The sequence below is a fragment of the Lepidochelys kempii genome, chromosome 2 (genome assembly GCF_965140265.1).
Source record: "Lepidochelys kempii isolate rLepKem1 chromosome 2, rLepKem1.hap2, whole genome shotgun sequence".
In the NCBI taxonomy this organism is placed as follows: Eukaryota; Metazoa; Chordata; order Testudines; family Cheloniidae; genus Lepidochelys; species Lepidochelys kempii.
In genome coordinates, this window is record NC_133257.1 from 104,761,118 (window position 1) to 104,785,971 (window position 24,854).

Below are 24,854 nucleotides of genomic sequence, written 5' to 3' on the forward strand. Positions count from 1 at the left end.
GGAACAATGTTTGTAGCCAGTGCCATGCTGTAACAGTGAAGACTAAATGCTGGCTCCTGGTGTGAAAATGTTCATATTTCATGACAGACAATATTACTTTTGTCCCTCTAAAAACCAAGAAGCAATAATGAGTGATTGGCATGGACCTGACAGGAGCAATACTGCTATTTTGGGCCAAGGTAGCAGCCTTACCATGAAGAACCACCATTTGTTTTATAGTTTGTATGAAATACATATTTTCACTTCAAATATATTTTACAAATGTCTTTCAAACACTCTATCTGGTGCATACAGAATAGGACTAAAATATACATGTGTTTAAAGTTTTAGGAAAAATAGTATATTTGAACAGTGTGAGAAACTGTATGTCATATATTGCTTAGTAACAGAGGGACTGAGTTAAGCTTGTGCATGCAATTTTCTTTGTCATATCTTGGCTGTTGAGTGCTTTACCATGAAACATTTACATTCTTCTAGTGTAGTTTTGTTTAAATAATTTTTGTCTTTGATTTCTAAAATAAATTCAGATAAAAGACAGATTTAACAATAACCAAGATTGATGGCTGTTAGCATTAGTGTTTTTCTATCATGTGCGAGCCACTGTAGCTTTATAGTGTAGGATTCAAGGAGGGGAGTAAATAAATGGAATCTGGGCATAAAAGATTTTGTGCAAAATAGTTGGTATTGTTGCAGATTTCTGCTGCATGTTTTTGTCCATTAAAAGTGAGACAATGTTTTTGAGAGAAGCACATCAAATATTTCAATATATAATTGGCAAATACTGAAAAATCTGTAAACATTACTGATGTGTAACAGTGAAAAAACAATATCAGTCACTAGAGGGGGGGCAAAGGCTAAGATGCAATACACCAATCCAGAAACAAAAATATACTCTGCTCCATGAGTCTCTCTGTTCTTCTGTTATATCATGTTTACAAAGACAACACTTAATGACAGTCAATGAAAACATTAGGATAGCATTGTAGATGCAAAGCTGCAAAACAGTCAGAGCTGTTTTTATATAGAAGGCAGAGTGTATTTTAATTTCAAAACAGCTGAAAAATCCAGGCATATGCAGTATTAGTAATCTGAGACATTTTGCCCTCTTTTTTCCAGTTAATTTCAGAAGCCACAATTTAAGAATATTAAACTCTACCCATCTGCAGTTCTTCTCCAGTGAAATCCAAGAGTCCTGGCTTTATGTAATTTCATAGCTAAAGAATTCCTGCCTGGAAATGGAATTGAGACTCTTCAGTACTTACTAATTTGCCTCTTACAACCCAGGAACTTAATGAGAGGCTTTTTGACTCTTTAGACTTAAGTTATCAGTATTGAAAACAGAAAGAAATGGAAAATTCCTAGCAAACTGGGTCTATCTGGATGCTTCTCATGTCGGCATTTTGTGGGTTTTCTACTTCACATATCCAAGTTATAAAGCATATCACCAGATCGACGCAAAACAGCCAACATTTTAAATCAAGAATTCTGGACTCCATCTAGACAGGTGCCTGCTATAAAAGATGCAAGTGCATGACTGACCATGTGGCTCATCACCATTCATGCCATCACAGTAAAACCATAAGAAAATAAGTAGTTGTAATGGAATGAGGTGAATGATGTCAAATATTAACAATGGTTTTTAAGCAGTGTTTTATAAAAAGCCTTAAGAAAAACAGCTTTTGCCTATTTGTTTTTCTCCTTGTTTTATTTTGGTTTTTATGGGAGGATGGGCATTGATTCTCAGAAGCTTTATTGCTTCTCCACAGGGATTATATTTGTGTATCTTATACCCAAAACATAATTCATTGGCATCTGATTCCAATCAGAATAGTAGTGGTGTGTCAACATAAATTCATGTGAGTTCCAATGTTTAAAATACTGCCACCATTTGCTGTGAAACAAAGTGAAAATCAGTTGTTTTGTATTCCAAGGTCTGTAGCTATCTCAGCTCCACAACAGATTGAAAATTTTCACATAACACTCCAGGTCCTGCTCATGCTTTGTGGTTGAAACTAAAAGCAGTATGTGCAGTGTACTCTAAATTTTGAGGGAGAGTTCTGTGTATATTTTTAAAAGGTGTGAACTTGTTCTATTATCAGATAAAACTTTTCAAAATCTTACAGAAATTGTTCCTTTATTCATACTTGCATTATTTCTGCATGAAATCATGAATACGGTTTTTTCTTTTCCTTCTTCAGAATTGTAACCTGAATTAATTAAACTAACACACAGGTTTTGTGGATAAAATTCACTACATGCACAGTAAATCCTGCATCTTCCAAAGAAAAAATCTTACAAACCTAAAATATCCTGCAGCCTTTGCTCTCTAGTTTTCTTCTTGATACAATATTTCTCCTGTTCAGCAGCTGTTAATTCAAGCACTAGAGCTGGGCAGCGAAAGGTAATTCTTCAAGTATATGTCTCTGTGGGTGCTCCACTGCCCAACTATGCCTCATGCTCCCGTGAGGGCATATAAGGAACTACAGACCCACCACTACTCAGTTCTGCTCAAGACAGAGCATTTTTGGTATCTGCTGTTCTCAGCTTCCCACTTTTCTCACTTGTGAATCTTTTTTATTCTCTGAAGTTTTTATTTCATTATTTATTTTTCTTAATTTCAGCACATTTGTGTTTTGAAAGGGGATTTCCCTCTCTCCCTTCTCTACTACTTGTTTCGTGCTTCAGCACTTCCTTGGGGTGTGCCAAAAGCCTTGGTTTTCAATCCCTACCAGATCTGCCACAGGTCTTTGCCCCGTAGCACAGGGTACTCGAGCTTCTGCTGTCTCAGACACACCCATGTCCCATCAAAGTGTAAAGTCTGCACAGGGTTCAAAGGAAGATCTCAAAAGAATAGAGGCTATTTTGAAGCTTCTCTAAATGGAATGCTCCCTAGTTTTGTTGGATTTTGCTTCCTTCCCCCCATACATCAGCCTCAATATCTCAAACTTCTCTGGTGACTGCTTGAGCCCCAGCAGCAGCATCTCCAGAGATGAAGATATCAAAGAAAAAGACTTTCCTGTCAAGAAAAGGGGTAGTTCACCCATATATATGACTGCCAGAAGACCTCTCATCCCACAAAGGGTATCACTGAAGTTCTGACTGATATCGGTACCGAGGTGTCCTCACCATCTAAGAAACCTCACTCAGAGAAGCCTTCTCTTAGGCAACACAGAGAAGTTCCTACCTCAGTACCGCTCAACACCTCTCGGTGCACCCAAGGCTTCTTCACGTGCTGCAGTACCGTTAGCTTCACATCAGTGCGCTGAGCTCGGAGACGTCCTGTCGGCTTCTCCGGTACTGCATGCAGTGTCTCCAGCATAGTACCGATCCCCATTCCAGGCCCTGGTACTGACATAGGCTCCAACTTCACACTACCATAGTCCTCCAAAACCCTCCAGATTTGTTTCCCCAGAGGACCACCTCATATTGGAGGAAACAGAGTCCCCTCTCCTAAGGGCCCTTTTGTGGCGCTCCTTTCTCTTCTACCACTTTGACAGCTGTAGCCTGAACCCTCCCACATTGGGCCAAGATCAGAGCCCCAGCCCTTGGTCCAGGCACAGATATCTGAGGCTTCCCCTTTTAATCTGTGGGATGACACATTCTGAGACTCTGAGGTCTCCATACGGGGCTCTGTTTAGGTAGCATAGCATCACATCCCTCTAGGTTCTTACCATGAGGAGGCCAGCAGACATCCTACATGCCTGGGATACGAATACCCAGGGGGGCCCTTTCCCTATCCTCCACCTCAGTGGGCTTAATGGAACACCGGGGAGCATTATAGTAAACGATTTTAGAGGATATCCACTAAGATGAGGCACCAACACTTACCAGTACCATCCCACTCGAAGGCACAATCAGATCTGCCAGTTCCATATGTTGCCTCAGTACCAGAGGAGACCTCCTCCTCCTCTGCTGCAGAGTCTCTGGCTTCTAGGTTGGAAAGGAACTGAGTGGCAATGGGTCCGTGCCTCCTTACATGCCCTTATATGGGAGCACAGCTGCTCTACGCAAGTGCAGGCCCATGGATGTTCTTTATAGTCTGTGGCTGAGAGTGTACAGGCACTTGGGTATCCTGTGGTGGAGCATCCATAGGGACAAAATATCTCAAAGAACTCAAGTTCTTCTTGTATAGATAAGTAACCTCTTTTTCCATTTCATGGAGGGTTTTGAGATTTGGTTTCATTCCAATATTCATCTGAATTTTTCTGACAACCTGCAAGCATCTGTGGCTTAAGGATAAGTAAATGGCTTTAAGAAAAACCCAGGAACTCATCCTTACTCCCTAGAGAATTACTTGAAGTGTGATAAATGTTTTAGAGATACTAAAAGAGTTGATGGTGGATAAGTTAATATAATTATTGTCCTTGGTATAGCCCCAAGACTGATCTGTTATTTGCTTACAAGATTATTAGTTTGTTCATTTGGTCTTTATGAGCAATATATGCCTAGAACATTTATATCTATACTTGGTTGATATAACTGTTGATTTTATACTTAGGTGGGTCTGGGTGAATTAATAAACTATTGATTGGCTAAGAATAACAGTGTCCTGATCTGAGAAATACTGTGCAAGGCAGCAGTAGACCTAAAAAGAATCAAGTGTTAAAATTATAGCCTCAGTGTTGCCTTATGAATTGGTTCAGTCTTTTTATAAATTTTCAAGAAGTTCAAATACTCATACTCCTAATATCTGTGGGTGTTTTTAAAATTTGTGTGGGTAGAGTCTGAAAAGTTCTGTATTTAATAAAATTCTTATTTTTCTCAATAATTTTAACATCAATTCTGCTCCATTTACAAGTGTCACTACAATTTTTGTAACTGTCAGTACTTGCAAATTGAATTGGGAGTCTTAAAGTTCATTCTGCTTCTCTGGATTTCTGTTTCATGCATCCACTGTTGCCAACAATGAGGAGTCTGTTGCTATTTAAATGAGGAAGTAGAGTAGACTACAGCTTGCTATTGCATAACTTTAATGAAACCACAGTGGCAGTGGTAAAAACTTATCAGTACATTTAACCAGACACAGATTGGAACACGCTTATGAATTACAGACATGTTGGTTTGCGGTGGGGATTGTGTGGGTTTTTTGTTTTGTTTTTCACAATTCTCTTTTCTGACTTATCACTCTACAAGATTGTTCTATGTAAGAGAGATTAGTGTGAAACAACATATTTGATATTTCACAAATATGAGCTGCAAGTTATCAGTGAGAAGCACAAAGAATAATGTTATGTATTGTTTCTATTTTGCAAATAGTTTTGTTCTACAGTTTAATAAGGAGACATGCCTTTGGCTATATGTATTTAATATAGATGCTGAGAGCTCTGGAGCATGTTGTATTTCATAAGGAATAAAGGCTACAGTAGATGACCAAAAATAATGGGTGATGAGAGCCAGTATGTTACCAAGTCAGTGAATTTTTAGATTAAGGACTGCAAAAAAAGATTTGAGTAAAAGATATACAGCAGAATTTAGGGATCTGAGAGAAGCTACCAACATAGTTTTCAGTTTACATTAAAATGAGCAAGCTGATATGAATGCTATGAGAAATACCCTGCTATTTGCCTTAGGATAATTTACCTAGGCATCCTTGCCTCCAGTGAGGTTGGATGCTTCAGTGCAGTTTGTATTCTGGTTAGCACTTAAGGTTTTTCAAATTAAATTTATGGGGATCTAAATGTCTCTTGTGAGCAGGGAGGCCTTCAAAATACAGTAACAGATATTTTAAAAAGCTTTTAATCCTACATTTTATACCTATATTAAGCCACAATACTGTAACAAGAACAACAGTGGTAGTCGGTGCAATACAAAAATGAGACAAGTGGTTCAGAAGCACAGCTAGCCTCTATTTGCTCTCTGGTTTCCCTAATGAACTCTCAAAGTACTCTTTGGCTATTCATAATTACTGAAGTGCATTAATCCTTACCACCACATGACTTTAATGGCTGTTAGAAAGCAATGTAAACAAACAGTTAAAATGTCTGCCTAACCTTATGTTGAAAAAATATTAACAGAGAGTAACGCTCTTCCAGTAATTTAGATGATAAAAAGCAGAACATGAAGACAGATTGTCCCCAAGAACAATTTATGTGAATAATTTACAATTTATAGATCGTATGGTTAAATTCAAAGTAGGCTCTTCCTCTGAGGGTTTGTATGTGCGATCATTGTTTTTTCCTCATATTTTTTCTTGAACTGTGGATTATTTGATTTATGGTGGAGGACAAGTAAAATGTTTTTCAGTCAAATCAGGGTAATGCTTCAGACTGTATGTTTTGTAAATTATATTACCAACATCAGCACACCAAGATGAAATTAATACAAATATACATAATTAAATACATATTCTATCATTTCCATCTCTTGATATCTGTGAGAGTCAAACTTCATAGAAAAGTAAAAGTGTGTTTCAGAAGAACACTGATGTATATATTACATTTAATGGCATAGTAGTCTGTTACCCAAAGAAAAAAATTACACATCACCTATCAATAGTTAGCTAAGAGTTAAACAGTTGACAGAGCCCTTTCACCATCTTTATTTATGGTGTCCTTTATTCTTGATGCAAGCCTTGATACAACGTTCATCTATCTCTCCCATGTTAATCCAACAAGCTGGCCCAAAATGCTAAACATTGAAGTATAACACTTGATCTCTCAGGAGATGACTACCTGCATTGGTGTCATCTGGTAATCAGCTAATTTTACTGGACTTTCTAAAACCTATTGAATGCACCCAGATTTACTTTGAGAGTTATGGATGTAAAGTATAATAGAAATGGTAATTTATAATTAAACCTAGCCTAGATCCGTTCTGAAGGCAAATGTCTTTAGATACTAACTTTTTGGACCCAATAATGGCCATTGTCTTGCTAACTAGGTGTAAATAATGTAGCAATTACAGGGCCACAAATTATCTTCCACTACTTATCCTGTTACAGATTAACACTATTGCTGGCATCTCTCTGGTGCAGTGTTGGCCTTCACTTGACTAGACTAATTGTGTTCTTTCTTTAAGACAGGATGCTTCTCTCTGTATCTAACTCTGAGTATAGTAATATATTTGAAAGTAACTCTGTTTGGGATCCTCTGAAAGGCATGTTATGCAAAAATGATTATATAGAATACAGAATTACTCTTAACATGGTCTACCAATTGCAAATCGGAAATAAAATGTCAACCTAAGTTTTATTTTAAAATACCATTAATTTTTCATCACCACTTGCCCAAGAAAAACTTAATTTCCCCTTTGTCCATACTTGCATGTTCATTGTTAATCAGCTCTTCTGTCCCAAAACACACAACCACATCAAGCCCATGTCACTGCATGAAAAGATGAGATTTTGATAGGATGGTGATTCATATTTGATCTAAGAAACCTCAGCCAATTTGTAATTAGAAAAAAAATCCAAATTGGTGTGTCTGGGAATGAATCTGCCTTTTCTAAAGGTAGGTCATGGGCTGTATGCTCCAAGGGATGCATAGCACACCTACTGGGTTCTTCTGATTTCTGAGAGAAACAGCAATGTCAGTTGAGTGTTACACGAAATGGCAGGTCCTAATATAAGTGTATTCCCCAAACTCTTAAAATTGTACCTACATAGAAAGAGAGCACAAGTTTCCCCCATCTGGGTCCTTGGCTAATCAAGAACAGCATTTGGAGGGGATTGAACGCTGTTAATGCCACCATCAGCTTGCTGGTATTCCCCAAAGTCTCATCTTGTCCCCCTGCAAGAGTTCAGGGCTTGGTTTGTGTTGTCTGCAGTATTTAAAAAGACACTGAGTTATTTTCACACCTTGTTCTTTTGGGTAAGGCATCTGTTTTTAAAAACAATCTCTCAGTTAATAAATATGCTAGAAACGTCATGTGTTGTATGTGGGGTTTTTTTCCCCCAAACACTTTATTTATTTGCAATTAACCCTCAGTAACATACTGATAGCAATGTCAAGGTAATTCACAAAACAATAAACATAAAAAAAAAATGTAATTTAAGAACTTGACACAGTGCTCTGAAAAAGCTATAAAACAGCTTCAGTTCACCAGCACAGGAATTAAGTAATTTATCCTACATATGCTTGTTGACATTTATAATGTCTAATTTATAAAGCAGCTTAAGCGTAGCCACAAAAGTGAGGGAAGAAATACAAATTCTGAATCTGTAGACTCAGACAACAAATCCTCATCTAAACTATGGTGATAATCCTTTATTGTATCTCCCTTTTTTCTTTAGTTTTTCAGTCAAGAGCAATTTAAATCATCACATTCGAAGAAAATATACTTTCTTCTCAATGATCATCTGCAATTTAGCAGGGAACAGCACTGATACAATACCCTCTGACATGAATCTTACATCTGGATGTAATCTGACCTGTGGATCTACAAATACTAGTTTCTTCCTCACTTTTGTTTTTGCTGTATTGAGATTTACTTTGAAGGTTTTCCCCTAAGTCTTTCAAATTACTTTTACACTTCCAGATTGCTCCCTTGATTATCTTTAGATGGTAAAGTTATAATTAAAGTTTGGCAAAGTATAGAAAGGGCAAAGCACAGCCATGCATATAATTTTGAGGCAGTATGGAAAATTTCTGTTTGGGGGGTGGAATGGGGACTTAAATTTTTGTTCTAACATAAGCACTGCTAATTAACTGGAGAGGATTCAACCTCTCATAGTTCAGGTTGACAAAGAATAGGAATGTTGCAGTATTTAAGATTTTCTTTAAATAGTAGTTTTGTGGTTCAGCAAAAGCGTTATCTTTAACTCCTGTCAGAGTTCTTAATCTGAGTGAGATGTGTTTATGCTGTAGATGAGTGGTCTCCAACCAGTAGAACACAAATTAGGAAATTATTTGAATCCATGTGAACTTTATTCTTTCTAATTTGAATAAACACATGTGTGACAGTGTTCAGTTGGTGGCATTTTGTGTATGGTGCATGAAAGTGGCCGTGCACAGCCAGGTAGTCATGGTGGTAAAACTGGATTCAATAATGAATTAAATAACAAGCTGTGATTGATTGCAAGATTATATTACTCACTGTTCGCAAGCACTCTGAAAAATTATAGACTTGGCACATTAGAGAAATAAAAGTAATAACTGTTAACCTCATTTGAATACAGAGGCCTTTGGCATTGTTTGTTTTAAAGCCACTCAATGGATATGATGTAGCATTCTGCATACTAGGATGGGATGGTTGAGCAAAAATAGAGCTTTCCAATCTATCAGAGATCAGAATATTTCTGGAATAAAAAAATTAGAAACACAAGCTTTCAGAAAAGGAGTATTGGCTTGACTTCACATTCTTAACTGTGACAGATTGAATCAACAGACTAATGCTGATGATATTTGATGTGGAGTAGAATTAATTTGAAGGAAATATACAAAAACATAAACCTTTCTCTGTGAAGGCTAGGTTCGGCTGATTTCTCCAGCCAGACGCTTGATATTCAACTGCCATGGTCTTTTTGCGAGAGCAAAGAGCAGGCTGCCTTTGAGTGTGAGAGACTGACTTAGAAATAAGATGATGTGGTGGTGATGGTGGTGTAACATAACTAGTCTGTGCTCATGTGTGTACACCTTCAAAAGGACACTCAAGTTGTAAAAGTTAAAAAATAGGGATAAGAAAATCAAAAACCCAAGCTGTCTGTACAAAGTTGTGAATGAAAATCTGGACAGACTTCAGAAAGCTATAATAAACATTTTATAAGATGGTCATATTCTCCATCGGTTAATCCTGAGGGAATTCTGTGCCAAAAAAAAATTCTGTGCACAATGTTTTAAAATGCTGCAAATTATATTTGTCAATAAATCAATTTGGAGGCTCCAGCATGGAAGTGGGGAGCACAGGCCACTGGCTGCATGGAGGAGGAAAATCACCCTGCAGCCCCTCCCCCTCCAAGACACTGACCTCGGCAGTGAGGCTGACACAGCGCAGGGGTCGGGCCTACCCCAGAAACACCCTCAGGCCCCACCCCTCCACACCAGGTGTGGGCATGCAGGCTCAGCTCAGCAGAATGCAAGTGTGGAGGGGATCCACCTGTGGAATGGGAGGGTTCTGGATGGGGCAATCTGGGGGTGTGCGGCTCAGTGGGGGGTCTGGGTGTAGGGGGGATCTGAATGCACAGGGGTTCATTCTAGGGTTTCAGATACAGGAGCAATGGGATGCTTCAAGGAGTTCCTGATGAAGGTGGTTGGGGCTTGGCAGCAGGGCTGGGTGTGGGGGGGCTCAACAGGGAGGTCCAGGTCCTGGGAGAGTGGGGCTTGGTTGGGGTGGAGCTCAATAGGTTGGTCTAGATGGGGGGGGGTGGGTCACACCCTCTGGGTGCAGGACAGGTAGGGCTCAGCGGGGTGGGGGCTCAAGTGGGAGAGTTTAGTGGGAAGTGGTCTGGGTGCAGGGGTGGGGGTCCAGATGCAGGGGGATAGGGCTCAGCAGGGTGGAGGGTCCAGGTGCAGCAGGGTGGCTTGGCAGTGGGGTCTGGGTGCAGGGCAGGAGACTCCGCAGGATGGGTGTTCAGATGGGCGGGGGCAAATAGGGGTGCGCTCTGGGTGTAGGGAGGCGTTCAGGCTCAGTGGGGGGGCCAGGTATGGGGGCATCCAGATGCACAGGGGTTGGGTGGACGGGGGAGCAGCTCCATGTACAGTGACCCCATTCCCTGTAGCTGAGGAGTGATGGGGGTAAGGGGTAAGCTGGTTGTGTGTGCAGCTGCGGGAGATTTCTGGGGGTGGGTCTGATCCAGCCCCAGCCGCTCCTTGCAGGAGAAGAGGAAGTCCCATCCTCCCTCAATCCCAGCCAACCAGGCCTAGCAGCTGAGCCCTGTGCAGGGTAGGAGCCACCAGCCAGGGCGGACGCACCTGCGCTGCTGGGGAGGGGCATGTGACTGCTCTTGCAGCTTCCATTTGCTTCCTTGTCAGTCATTTTTTTTGCTGGGAAGTAAAGAAATTTGAGGGGGGACATGAATTCTACACACGCACAGTGGTGCAGAATTCCCCCATGAATAATCTGTGGAGGGAAAGGTGCTGGGAGGAGAACTGGGTATACACCTGAAAAGCACTGGAGACCTGCAAGATGATATTTTCCAGTTTCACATGTCAAACTCTCTGCCATGCAGCTTTTTATTAAATCCACAAATTTGTTGTTTAGCCAGTTAGTGGCCCATATTTCTGATCTCCATAGTTACCATAGTCAAATTTATTTTAAAATAAATTATATATCCAGTCATTAGTATCCCTGATCAATTTTCTCTCTCAGAATGCACTCAGTATTTAAATGATAGGAGCCAAAACCACTGCGAGATTACAGCAGAGCTGAATTCTTAACATTATTTTGGAGAACTAGACCCTAACACTGTACTCATACACTATTTTAGGTTTTCGTAGAGGAAGCTGGTTCTATTTGTTTTAATTCATTGCTTTGCTATTATGTATACTTGCAGACTTGAAATTATAAGATGGTGTAAGTAAAATAAGCAAATTTAAAGATTGTACATTACATTTTAAATGTGTACATTATATCACATTTGAATCTCCTGTGTAAATATGATTAGAAATAAGCACAGGACGTTATTCTTTGTCATCTGACAATCAGGAAGTGATCTTTCACACGTTAGTTTGAGTGGTGAAATTCCCACGCCAAAAGGTTTAAGATAAAGTTACAGCATGAGATTCTGTTCTGTACCTTAAAGAGGTGCAGCACGGAACTTGTAGCCCAGGGTAGGAGGTGAGGCTATGGTGGCTTTAAGCCCCCTTTGCTCACCTCAGATTGTGGGCTGCTCTGGGGGTTGGAGAGGTCCCCTGCCATGTAACTTCAACAGCCCTGAGTACTTATCCAAGTTAGGACAGTGTCTCTAGTGAACATCCATAGTGCTGCAGTCTTGCTCCCAGCACACACTTTTTGCCAAGATTTGAAAGGGATTCCCTCAGTGTGTCTTTTGCAGTTCTGGGGGAATCTTCAGCCAAATGTGGGGCTTTTCTACCTAGCTTAAAGGGACCGGAGCAGGGGTGAGGCTCTCCTCCAAGTTCACGGGCGTATGACTCCATATTAACTTTCAAGGACTTTAGATGGAGGGCAAAAAGTTAGAAACCCAGGAGGTATAGAGGTATGGTTGCTCTACCATTGCTCCATAATTAGTAGGTTAATAATTAGCTCTTTTGAGAGAGAGCAAGAGGAAAACTATAAAATATGCATTAGTCTATGCTAATACACAGAGGCTTGCCTATACTGTGGAAATCATCTGTTGTTAAAAATGGGTATTAGCGGTGGGTTCAGCAGAACTAGTGCTAGGAACTGCTTAGCTGCAAGTATAGACAAGGATAGAACGTGTTTGGTGTCTTCAAAAAACATGCTCTGCCTTTGTCTAAACTTGCACCTAAGTTTGTGTTCAGCACTGCTTCAACTGCACCAGTAGCTGACTCCAGTTAACAGGTAATATTTGTGGAGCAGAGATGGTTAGAGATAATTTTGTTCAAATAAGGAATGGCAGTTGTAGTTTTTAAAGGAGAGATTAGCAGCTTGGTTGCCATGTATTTTTTTGTCCGAATGTTATCTTGTGCCATATAAGGATATTAGTTCAAATAAAAACAGCTTGCTCATCACAGGAGCAGATGTGTGCACAGATAAGGTGAATAGATCTTTGTGTGTATTTGTATAAAATAGGATTGAGAGATTACATGCCCAAATGCATCCCTGCATTTCCATTATGAAAATGTCCGATGAACAATGTGGAGTTCAGTGTATTGGAAAGGAATATCTAATTTTGTGGTGTTTTGTTTTTTTTTTGCAAAGTAATACCAAGTGTTGTGGTCTAAACCAACCATTCTTGCATTTTCCTTTTAAAGGAGTATTGTCCACTTCAAAATGGTATGTTGAGAACACTTCATTAACCTTAATATCATTAATTATTGCAAAAAGTAAATAAAAAGCAGCAGTTAGGAACAAGTAAAAACTTTACTAAAATATTTCTACTAATCAGTGGTAGTAGAAATATAAGTAGAATTTTAAAGATGTAGTTTACTTGTTATATCTTTGCTCTTTGCTTACTTTTTGCAAGTCTCCCAACTTGGACAATGAAACTCAATGGAGTCTGTTTCCCTTCTAAGTTCTTAGTGTTGAAATGTTATATTTTAAAATTTATATTAAAAACATAATACTGTTTATTAAAATCATACATTACAAACCTTTCAGTATTCATAATTTTTTTTAATGTTAGATCCATAGATATTAAGGTCAGAAGGGACCATTATGATCATCTAGTCCGACCTCCTGCACAACCCAGGCCACAGAATCTCACTCACCCACTCCTGCGAAAAACTTCTCACCTATGTCTGAGCTATTGAAGTCCTCAAATTGTGGTTTAAAGACTTCAGAGAATCCTCCAGCATATGACTCGTGCCCCATGCTACAGAGGAAGGTGAAAAACCTCCAGGGCCTCTTCCAGTCTGCCCTGGAGGAAAATTGCTTCCCGACCCCAAATATGGCGATCAGCTAAACCCTGAGCCTATGAGCAAGATTCACCGGCCAGACACCCAGAAAAGAATTCTCTTTAGTAACTCAGATCCCACCCCATCTAACATCCCATGACAGACCATTGGGCCTATTTACCATGAATAGTTAAAGATCAATTAATTGCCAAAATCATGTTATCCCATCATACCATCTCCTCCATAAACTTATCTAGTCTAATCTTAAAGCCAGATAGGTCTCTTGCACCCACTGCTTCCCTTGGAAGGCTATTTCAAAACTTCAGTCCTCTGATGGTTAGAAACCTTCATCTAATTTCAAGTCTAAACTTCCCAATGACCAGTTTATATCCATTTCTTCTTGTGTCCACATTGGTACTGAGCTTAAATAATTCCTCTCCCTCCATGGTATTTATCCCTCTGATATATTTATAGAGAGCAATCATATCTCCCCTCAACCTTCTTTTGGTTAGGCTAAACAAGCCAAGCTCCTTGAGTGAAGTGAGCTGTAGCTCACGAAAGCTTATGCTCAAATTGGTTAGTCTCTAAGGTGCCACAAATACTCTTTTTGTTTTTGCGAATACAGACTAACACGGCTGTTACTCTGAAACCTTTCATAAGACAGGTTTTCTATTCCTCGGTTCATCCTAGTAGCCCTTCTCTGTACCTGTTCCAGTTTGAATTCGTCCTTCTTAAACATGGGAGACCAGAACTGCACACAGTATTCCAGGTGAGATCTCACCAGTGCCTTGTATAATGGTACTAAAACCTCCTTATCTCTACTGGAATTACCTCGCCTGATGCTTCCCAAGACCACATTAGCTTTTTTCACAGCCATATCACATTGGCGGCTCACAGTCATCCTATGATCAACCAATACTCCAAGGTCCTTCTCCTCCTCGTTACTTCTAATTGATCCGTCCCCAGCTTATAACTAAAATTCTTGTTATTAATCCCTAAATGTCTAACCTTACACTTCTCACTGTTAAATGCATATGTCTAAGATTTCTTCTCAATTTCAAAGCAAGCATATTGGCTGTAACCGTTTTAAGTGCAGCTACCTGAGAGAGTTAGTTTGCTCACATTTGGCTGTCATGCTACTTAAAAATAGATACGATCAGTCAATTAAAATTAGTGTTTCTTCCAGGACTTTTTCTCTAAAATTCATTAAAACTAAAAACATGCAGAACAGTAAGAGACTTAATAGCAAAGATCTAACCTTGCCATACACAAACCGATGAAAAATAGTTCCATTGATGATGATTGAAATATACAGATGGGCAAAATAAGAAAAATGCTGCTTGAGAATCTATTAGTGTTTGATTTAAGGATATTTACTTTGCATATTTTGACATGTGATGTTGATAATTTAACTTTTTGAATCTCAATCTCTAGTGTTGTTAAATAGTTATTGTCTGACCCCACCCCATAATTATGCACAACTGAAATTTTAAAGTTGATAAATTGAAATAACTGCTTAAAAATAAACCAATATTATTCACTGATATTAAAAAAAATCAAATTCTGCCTGGCGTAGTAGTATACAGTAAATATTCTCAGTGTGTTTTTCTTGGATATCATTCTCCAGTCCTGCAGGAATTCTTAGTTGAGCTTAAGAGGAAAAAAGTGACAAGTTCAGAGTTTTTTCTTTTAATTGAATGGTATCATGCCTTTGTTGATGTTGTAGATTAGCAGCTAAAATTGCATTAAATATACATGAAAGGTGGTGTCACTTATCTTATGTCAAGAAAATATAATTGAAAACTTCGGCATATCTGGTTGGTAGCTAATTATGTAATTTGTCCTTAAAAAAATATAATCAAAAAACTGTTAATACCCAGAACATGTACAGCCAACATCCCTTTCAAGCCTCCGTGCTTCATTAGTTTTAATCCAATTAGCCAAGTGTTAGGCTGTGGGGGATTTGTACTATGATACAGAATAAGGTATTTTCTAGTTTATCTGTTCTAATTCATGCCAGCTCAGTAATGATTGTAGGGTAAATGTTACTGCATGAGGACTGGGCTATCTAAATGAGTTGTTTTCATACATGGCTTGTTCACATGGTGCTTTAGAGGGGTGTACATTTTATTCCTAGCTAGTGTGGTGTTCACTAACTAGCCTATGTGAATCCTGCTTATGCATGCTTTAGTGTTCCCCAGTGAGTAGTGAGCATTAATATAGTACTGTGTGAAGGAAGGCTACATTAATGTGCACTAAAGAATTTTTAGTGCGCGCCAGCAGGGTCCACACAGGCTAATTAGCATATGACACGCTAATGCAAACTTAAATTTACATCCCTGTGGTGCAGACTAAAGAACTGTGTCTACAAGCCTTCAGTCATTTTCCTAGTGCACTGGGTATCATATTACAAAGCTTACCATTGCTATTCTCTCTCTTGTGCACAGATTCAATTTGAAGGCTATAGACTGTGTGGACATAGAGATTTAGGTGGCCTTTCCAGATTAGAATTCAGAATCATGATTGGGGCAGTGTGGGGAATCTTGCACTGCTGTTGCCTGTACTGTGCCTGTCCAGGGGTGTACTATATGGAGGATATCAGTTCAGTGTCTTTCATAATTATTAAGGGCTGAGCCCATGATTCTGTGACATGGCAGTGAGAGGCAGAGAAGCCTCTGACTCCCACATACGGGAGCTTCATGCCAGGCAAACTAATCTGGTGACAGAAAGGACTGCTATAAATCTGCTCTGTTGCCTACGGTCTGGACCTTTGTAACCCATGAAGGGGGGCAGTGAACTCATGCAAATTAATTTCTCCCTACCAAGCCTTTAAATTGCCCTTTTAAGACCTCTCAGAGACTACTGTAGTTCTGATGTTGCAGTAATTCCTATGGAGCTGCCACAGAGGGCAGTGTTCTCTTCTGGGCTAAGGGACTTGGCCATTTTCCCTCCATTTCCTGGTTGCGTAGGGTTGTATTGGAGACCTGCAGCCCAGCTGCCAACTCCACTTCAGAGCTGTCAGCCTATTGTTCTGTTTGGGCTTGTGCAGCTTCTTACAAGATTTCTGTGGCTGCTGGTAAACAATAGAATAGTCATTCACAGAGACTTGAAGGTGTAGTCAGATTCCACACACCTGAACAGAGTTCAGTTGGCCCATAGCTGCTAATGTTCTGTCTCCCATGTGATGACTGCTCAAGCTCCGTTCACGTAAATGGGAAAAGAACTGCCTTCCTCCAAATTCGACAAGAATGTATTGCCGCCCCCAATGTCTTCAGTGTCATCCTAGGTTACCTGCTTGACCACACCTTGGGCAAATGCATTTTAGGCATATGTCTTGAGGATGAGAACCTCACTGTTGCTGACTTTGCTGGCAACGTAGTGCTAGTTATCAAATCAATGGTATAGCTAGTTGTGGCGCTTAGTCCTGGAACCATCAGCGGCAAAAGTCAGCCTGAAAATAAATTGGGGGTAAAACCAAAATTTTTCAGATCAGCAATTTCAAACACATAGCAGGCACTAGCTTCTTAGCAGGTGATAAACACCCTGATAAATAGAGAGGTGTAGCTGAGGACATATTGGTGGTCAGTATTTAGACCTATGGGACTGAAATATAGCCTCTCGCTGTCAAGATTGAAAAGAAGTTGGACACCATTTAGATGAAGCATCTCTGAATGATCAAAAACATCAATTCACATCAAATGACAAGATCTGTTTCTAATTAAATAGGTCCCAGTCTCAAATGGCTGTCCAACACTCTCTAAGGTGCTATGGTTATCTGCTCCGAATGCCTACCAAGTTCCTTGTGAGAACCATCTTCGACTTTGACTAAGTGAAAGTAGGATGGAAGAGACCCCTCCTGCCCGAAGACCTAAAAACACAATGGTTGGACAGCATTGACAGAGACCAGGCATCCTATCCTGTAACCCGCCAGATTTGGCTCAGGGCAGAACATAACATATTCAGTGGCCTCTAAACTGTCCAAGAGACAGCATGATAACTAACCATAGCCATTACACAGCTGACCCTGAAGAGGAAAGTACTCCCTTAAGATTTCAGTTCCACAGCTGCAGAACCATTCTGAAGCACAGAACTTCTGTTTTGCATCTAAATATGAACAAGAATAAGACTGAGCTTGTCATAGTTATGTTTGCATTAGCATAACCTAAAAACTTTTTTCCTTAAACAGGAGTGTGACATACCTGGGCTATACTCCAGACTAATGATTAGCTATGTCACCCCTACCCTGTAACATGGGGTGCCCTTTACAATGCCTTGCTGCTGTAGCCTCCAACCTGGACTGTTCACAAACAGCCTCCAGCATGTAAATCTTATGTTTGTGTGCTGCAGCCAGCTAGCCACACCTTAGCTTTTACTAGCCTTGGTTATGCTGCAGGGTAACCCCAACACACACCCAGTCCCAGATCTTCCCCCAGAAATGTGTGTCCTGTAGTGCCCAACCATTTTCTCGACAGTACAAATATATTAAGTCCAATTATTCCTTTAGGGGAATAATATGCCAGCTCATTATTTTAAATAGTTATCCAGACACTTCATCTTAAACACACTAGATTAGATAAAACAAGTGTATTAACTACAAAGAGAGATTTTTATGTGAGTACAATTAATGAGTCATAATCAGAAATGCTTACTGATGCTTAATTTAACGAACTGTTAGATTCAAAGCAAAATTTTCTCACCACATGCTTTCAGTAGTCATAGAATATCAGGGTTAGAAGGGACCTCAGAAGTCCAACCCCCTGCTCAAAGCAGGACCAATCCCCGACTAAATCATCCCATCCAGGGCTTTGTCAAGCCTGACCTTAAAAACCTCAAAGGAAGGAGATTCCACCACCTCCCTCGGTAACCCATTCCAGTGGTTCACCACCCTCCTAGTGAAAATTTTTTTCCTAATATCGAACTTAAACCTCCCCCACTGCAACTTGAGACCATTACTCCTTGTTCTGTCATCTGGTACCACTGAGAACGGTCTAGATCCATCCTCTTTGGAAGCTACTTTCAGGTAGTTGAGAGCAGCTATCAAATCCCCCCTCATTCTTCTCTTCTGCAGACTAAACAATCCCAGTTCCCTCAGCCTCTCTTGATAAGTCATGTGTTCCAGTCCCCTAATCATTTTTGTTGCCCTCTGCTGGACGCTTTCCAATTTTTCCACATCCTTCTTGTAGTGTGGGGCCCAAAACTGGACACAGTACTCCAGATGAGGCCTCACCAGTGTCGAATAGAGGGAAACGATCACATCCCTCGATCTGCTAGCAATGCCCCTATTGATTCTTGTTGAAGGCTAAATCCATTTAATCTGTGGGTTTTTGTGTGATCCACACAGAGAGCAGCCTTATTTTTATTTTTTTTAAATGAGACTACATATAAATATATAACCAGTTTTAGAAGTTACTGGGTGGGGGAGTGAATTTGTGCAGTTTTAGAAGTTTACTTTTTATTGAAACTCATTTTTGTGTCAATATTTGGAGTTTAAAGGAAAAATTCAGCAATCAGTTAATCTTAGCTAAGTAAATATTTATTGAAGATTACTTTTAAAAATGAGTGTTCAAGATGGTTTATGGCTGTCAGTGTTTTTGTTTTTCTTATTTGATGCTTCCATATTGTTTAACAGTAAACAGAAGTTACCTTTAAAAGGCAAGCTAATTGTATTCCCTGCACGCATAAGGCTGATACATTCTCTTTATCATTAAGAGGAAATTAAAAAAACCTTCCATTTAAAGTGCAATGCATAGAATCTGGAAATAACGAGGAGTGGACATGAATTCATGAGGAAAATATACATTTCAAACTGCTTGTTAACAGATTGTTTTATGCCATCATGGGAATGTGCTGCTTTTCTCTTAGGGTTATAAATTATTCAAGTAATGTTATATCTATTGTCTAAATTTACAAATATAAAATACATTATTTTATCGATGCCCCTTTTCCTCCACCCAAACTAGCTCTGGCTTGATTTCATAATACTAATTGAAATACTTTCGAATGGCTGTAAAGGTACTGTTTATAGAGCACAAATTTGTCAAAGGTGTTTGTCTTAATGAGAACAAACATATTCTCAAAGGATTTCCCTACATTGTAGCAGAAGATTGATAGTTGTCTTGGAGGTTTCTTTTCAGTGAGTTAGAAAGTTTTCGAATCTAAATTCATCTGAGTGGAGCTGTCATTCTATCTTTTTTTCATCAGAATAAGAACTGACAGGATATATTGCATTTAATCTTCCACGTTTCCAAGGGCTCAGTTCAGTACAACCGAGTGGGGGGGGGAAGAAATATGTCAGCAGTATCCCTTAAAGCATCATGAAAATTAATTTGTAGAATAGAATTCTGTGTCAAAAAACAGCTAATTCTACAAGTCACTTTGCTCAACTAATAGATATCTGTAATGACCAAAAGAGAGCTGTATCTTCAAAGGCTGAAATTAGTGTGAAGTGAGCAAGCAAAACCCTGCCTGCACATGTTTATACAGTTTTTAATGGAAACGTTCAAAGGTATCTATTGGGCAGTTTTAGTAACAGTGCTTCTCATCTTAATTGTATGCTAATAAATGCTGTGTAGAGGTGATTAATACATCTGAGAAATCCTTTTTTACTGTGCATGAGTCTGTATTCAGGGTACTGCAATACCCTCCTTCCCCCACCCCCAAAAAGGTCAGGGTTATTTACAAGAATGATGCATTCAGATCAGTCCTGGGCAAAGCTTTTCACCTCATTTCATTTAGCCTTATTTGGAGTTTAGGTCCAAAATTGAACCTCAAAACTCAGGATGCCTCCATGTGCCATTATCACCACCACGCCCCATTCCCCAAAAGAAGAAGTCTAGCTTCCTAGTGAGATAACAGGCAGTGATGCACCAGCAGTGTTTCTGGGGAAAGGTGTTTTGGTCCTACTGGTATAAGATCAAGGCACAAATAAGGTAACACAACCCACTCCACTTCCCTTAAGGTTTTTATTTTGAGATTTGAGGTGAGCCTATCTTGTCGTCCTCCTTGAAAAAAGGTAAGGAAGAGGAGTTAAAAGGTTACCAACATCTCATGTACAGACTCCATCATATCAAAGGATCTGGACTTCAGAGAACTTCTGAAGCTTCTTTCCAAAGGAAGAATACATTGAATTTCTCAAAAAAAATTATACTAATTTCATTGCTCTGGATCTCTGACAGGCTTACAAGCTCATATCCCGGTCTGTTCATATCTATATGTTTTTGGAATGTACAGTTCAGAATATTGTTTTTCAAAGTGTACTTGTTGCAGTATACTACATCTCTCTACTCTTGAAGGTATAGTGGGCACTCTGAATAAATGTCTCTTTTCCTTTTTGCTGATAGATAAATATTAATTGAACTAGAGTTATTCACCATTTTATGTGTTGTGGACACATGCACAGGCCAGTATTACGCTACCTAATGGTTAAAAAAGTGGGGGGCTCTTAATTTAAGAGAAACCCACTGTACATGTTCATCTGTCTTGATTATTGATGAGAGAGTACACATTACCACCAGGGATATGGCATCTCTAAGGTTCTTTATTTCTAATACATTGAAGCCCAGACATACTGAAGCGCACACAGCTTTATCCTTTGCTGGTGTGGCCATCTGAGGGTAATCTATATGGACTCAAATTCCTTCTTGGCAAGAGAAGTGGACCTCAGAACCAAATACTTTTGATTATGGATGTATCACAGTTGATGTGTAGGAGCTTCCTTGGTGAGCTTTCACACCCAGGAACATGATTCTTTGAGGAATCTAGGATGCATTTCAACCTCCTATAAAGACTGTGCTTAATTCTTTGGAGACTCAAAAATTTGCAGTCTAGCAGTATTAATCCAAACAGACAAAACAAGCAGTTGGCTATTACATGAAAGAGGAACATGGTCAACCCTCTTGTGGGGAAGCACACAAATTTATAAATTGGCCAATATGCAGAAAGACGCCTCTTGACATCTCCATGCCTTGCTAGAAAATATAACTCTCTTGTAGACGGAGAATCTCTTGAAGGTATTCCCAGCTGTTCTCCGTAAACAAGAAACTGTCAAAGCAGGTTTTTCCTTGACTTGGGAAATCAAGGTGGATTACTTCCCCACAAAAAGGAGCTGCCTGTCTTGTGCACAGGAGAAAAAACATACAGTGGCAGTTTGCATGTTCTCCCTTTGGCTAACGAGTAGGGACAGTTCATGCATGCCTACCTTCTAATGACAGTTATAGAAAGGACCCCTCGCAAAGCTTAGAAGAGTTTCAGAGTTCAGTGATACTATTAATGGCCAAAGAATGTGAAGATTCTCCTTCTGCTGAATATAGCCATAGCCAGTCCCAAAAGACTTCTAGCCTTGCCAATCCTGAAAATTCAGTTCCAAGGTAGTTCTCTCCATCCCAAACTTGGTGTTCTTGCTCAAAAGTACTGCTCCTCCCAACAGGTGGAAAATGAAAAGTTATAATGGTTTGAGTTGTGCTCTGGTTTTTTGGCTACTCCAAAGGAGTCTACTAAAGGACACTGAAGTGGTGAACTGCTCCTATCTAGTGAATTGTCATTAACAGGCCTTTGCTGTCTCTGTCCAAAGATATTCGCCTTCTGTTTAGTATCCCAGGTTTTATATATAGGATACAAAAAAGTCATTTATTATTTTTAAGGTAGCTTTTGTTTGGGGGGATTGGTTGAGTCTTCTCTTTACAGCTATTTGCTCCGTTTGATTCAGTCACGTTTTTGGGTTTGGGTTCTCATGAAGAAGTTAACTTATCTTACTCCTCATGCTATCTCATGCATGTACTGTACATTATATGAGAACTGAGCTAAGGAGACTGACAAGGGTTTAGTGTTTGAGTGTTAAATTGAACTACCTCATCAAAATCTTACGAGTTTTTGGACAAAAATGGCAAAATCTGACCTTTCAAGGTTTCCATCATCATTCTTTAAGCTGTACCTGAATAAGATCAGGAAAACAGGCCCATTTCATTTTACGAACAGAAGTAGAACTGAAGATGCAGGTTTGCAATCCCCTCTCAGAAATTTTAAAGGGGAGCATCCTTTTGGGGCTTATTTCTAATTAGTTTAGACTAGACGTTTACAGGACATTATCAAATACAATAAAACTGTTGGCTTTGCTGGTGTTCTTCATTGTTTTGTAAGGTCTCTAATCTTAGTTCAAATTCTTCTCATTTGCAGTTTTGTTCTTTGCTATTTTTATCTGTACCTATTGCTCTGTATTTCCTATGAGGCACCAGCTAATATAGCAGCATTTCATTTATTTTTGCCTCCTCATTAATATTTTTGCTTTTCAGTTTGAATTTCATTTTGACAAAAAGATAGACCCAAAACTTACCTGGAAAATTTGCCTTAGTAATATTTTATTGCTGGTATTTAAATTATAGGGAAAAGACTTTTTTCCTTCATGACTAGGAAAGGAAGGAAATTAAAACAACTTTTTCAGTTGATCCTTTAAACTTTGATTTGTTAGTTGCTCAGAAAGTAGGAATAATAAATTAACAGTAGCTAGGTTTACAGTATCAAGGTTTACAGTATAGAATAGTGGTTACAAGACCAAATATTTGTGATCTAGTTCTGTTTGTTAGGAAACAGGTGTTTTTATCTTTTGCCTAAATCTGATAACAGCTTCAAAAACCGTAAGCTGCCTGTTTTCCATTGTTATGGGCAAGTAGATCATGGTGTTCTTGTATTTTCTTTGTCCACGCTTACAGGGGTCACAAGCGTAAACTGGATGAAGATGATGCTGCCAGTGAATCCAGTAAAGAGTCCAGCAACGAAGATGAGGAGGGGAGCAGTTCAGAGGCAGATGAAATGGCAGCAGCACTTGAAGCTGAATTGAATGACTTCATGTGACATTCTTATGAGAGGAGATTTGTAACTGTTTTACTGCTTGTAACAGATCTGATTTCAAATAAGCCCCTTATGTCAGTACTCGAGGTTTTTCCAAAATGTGTGTGTATATTTTGCAAAGCAACACAAGAGGTGACACATTATTTTACAAAATCAGAAATAGATGTTTTTAAGGTGTTTTACTAAAGGAAAATATGCTTTTTTAAAAGGAAAAGTATTAAAGGGGGACTTGGTGTACTATGCCAAAGACGTGTTATGAGCTCTGTAGAACCTTCATATACCACCAGGACAGTAGTAAAAAGGTTTATGATTTAACATACAGTAACTTTTTTTAAATATCTCAAGGTATGGTTTTGGTAACCGGCTTCAAAGGAAAGGAGGCCGCAAAGAGGATGGAATTGCTTGAATAATACAGCAGGAACCTGATGATCTGGTCGTACTTTTTTCCGCAATTAAATACTATCAAATATAAACGAATTTTTAAAATAAACAATTTATATTTGTATAGAAACTGAGAATGTAATATGCAAGCTTTGTGAACTCTGCACTTGACCTACCTGTCACTGGCTTCTAAGAGAATACAAAATGACTGAATTTCATGCTCTTAAGTTACTTTGTGGACTAGCGGGCTCTTTAGGGAGACCACTTAAATTTTTAACTTTGCTTCTCTGTAACCTGGAATTTTAGCACAGCATACTGTGTGATCCTGTACTGCCATAAGGAGCTTATTCACCCATTTGTGTTCTTGGAAGAAATGCGTGCTGCTTTATTCTAGATAGGATTTTATTTCTTTGGGAGATCTGATGTAAAGTTTTTGTATATTCTATTTCATATTTGACCCACAAAACAGATTTTCTTTCATTTAATAAAAATCCATTTTGTAAATTCTGTTTTCATTTCATGGGTTGCAAAAATCAATGACTATATTTCACCTGCTTCCATCACACAAGAAACTACTCACCTTTGCATTATTCTCTGTGAAAATTGTGAATATCCTCTGAAGCAACAGCAAAACTTTAGTTTTTTGATAGATACTCAAATGTCCAAGTTTACAGTGTGCTTGTTATCCAAGCTAACATAGAACAGTTACAAAATAATTTGACCAGAAGATCTGTATTTTGATTATCTAAAAGAGCATTCTTTTTATTACTTTTTTCAAATATTTTCAGTATTTTTATAAAGATGCATAAATACTGTATAAAATTACGCACGTTGTGGAAAAGATTCAGATAATATAAATATTTACTGCCATTAAAATATAGAAGGCCCAAGCATGTTGAATAGTATTTGCAGAGAGGGAAAGAGCTAAAATGCTAAAGCTAATTTTTTCTGATGTCAGATGAAACACATTTCTTCCCATATTAAAATTATATATATAGTGGATGTTTAAAACACACCGTGGGTCATTGGTGGGAACTGTGTTAGTATGAAATAACATTTTGATTCTTCTGTTCATTTTTAGGTCCCTTACTGCTATTGGGTTTCAGACTGAGAAGTGTATTGATACTTATCAGACTAGTAAACCAAATCAGTTCTGACTTCTAATGTATATGGCTTGGGTTTCGGTCTTTAAATTTTTAAATACTGAGTATGTAACTG

At 39.0% G+C, this 24,854-nt stretch overlaps 1 protein-coding gene across 1 annotated transcript in view; it reads left to right on the forward strand.

Annotated features, from left to right (window-relative positions):
* The window catches only part of CTDP1 (CTD phosphatase subunit 1), a 172,821-nt gene extending 148,251 nt beyond the window's left edge, over nucleotides 1-24,570 (forward strand). Inside the window, exon 13 of the mRNA XM_073331810.1 lies at nucleotides 23,117-24,570. Coding sequence (XP_073187911.1) covers nucleotides 23,117-23,258 — 142 coding nt within the window. The 3' untranslated portion in view covers nucleotides 23,259-24,570. The remainder of the gene's footprint in view (nucleotides 1-23,116) is intronic.
* Nucleotides 24,571-24,854: the final 284 nt, after the last annotated feature.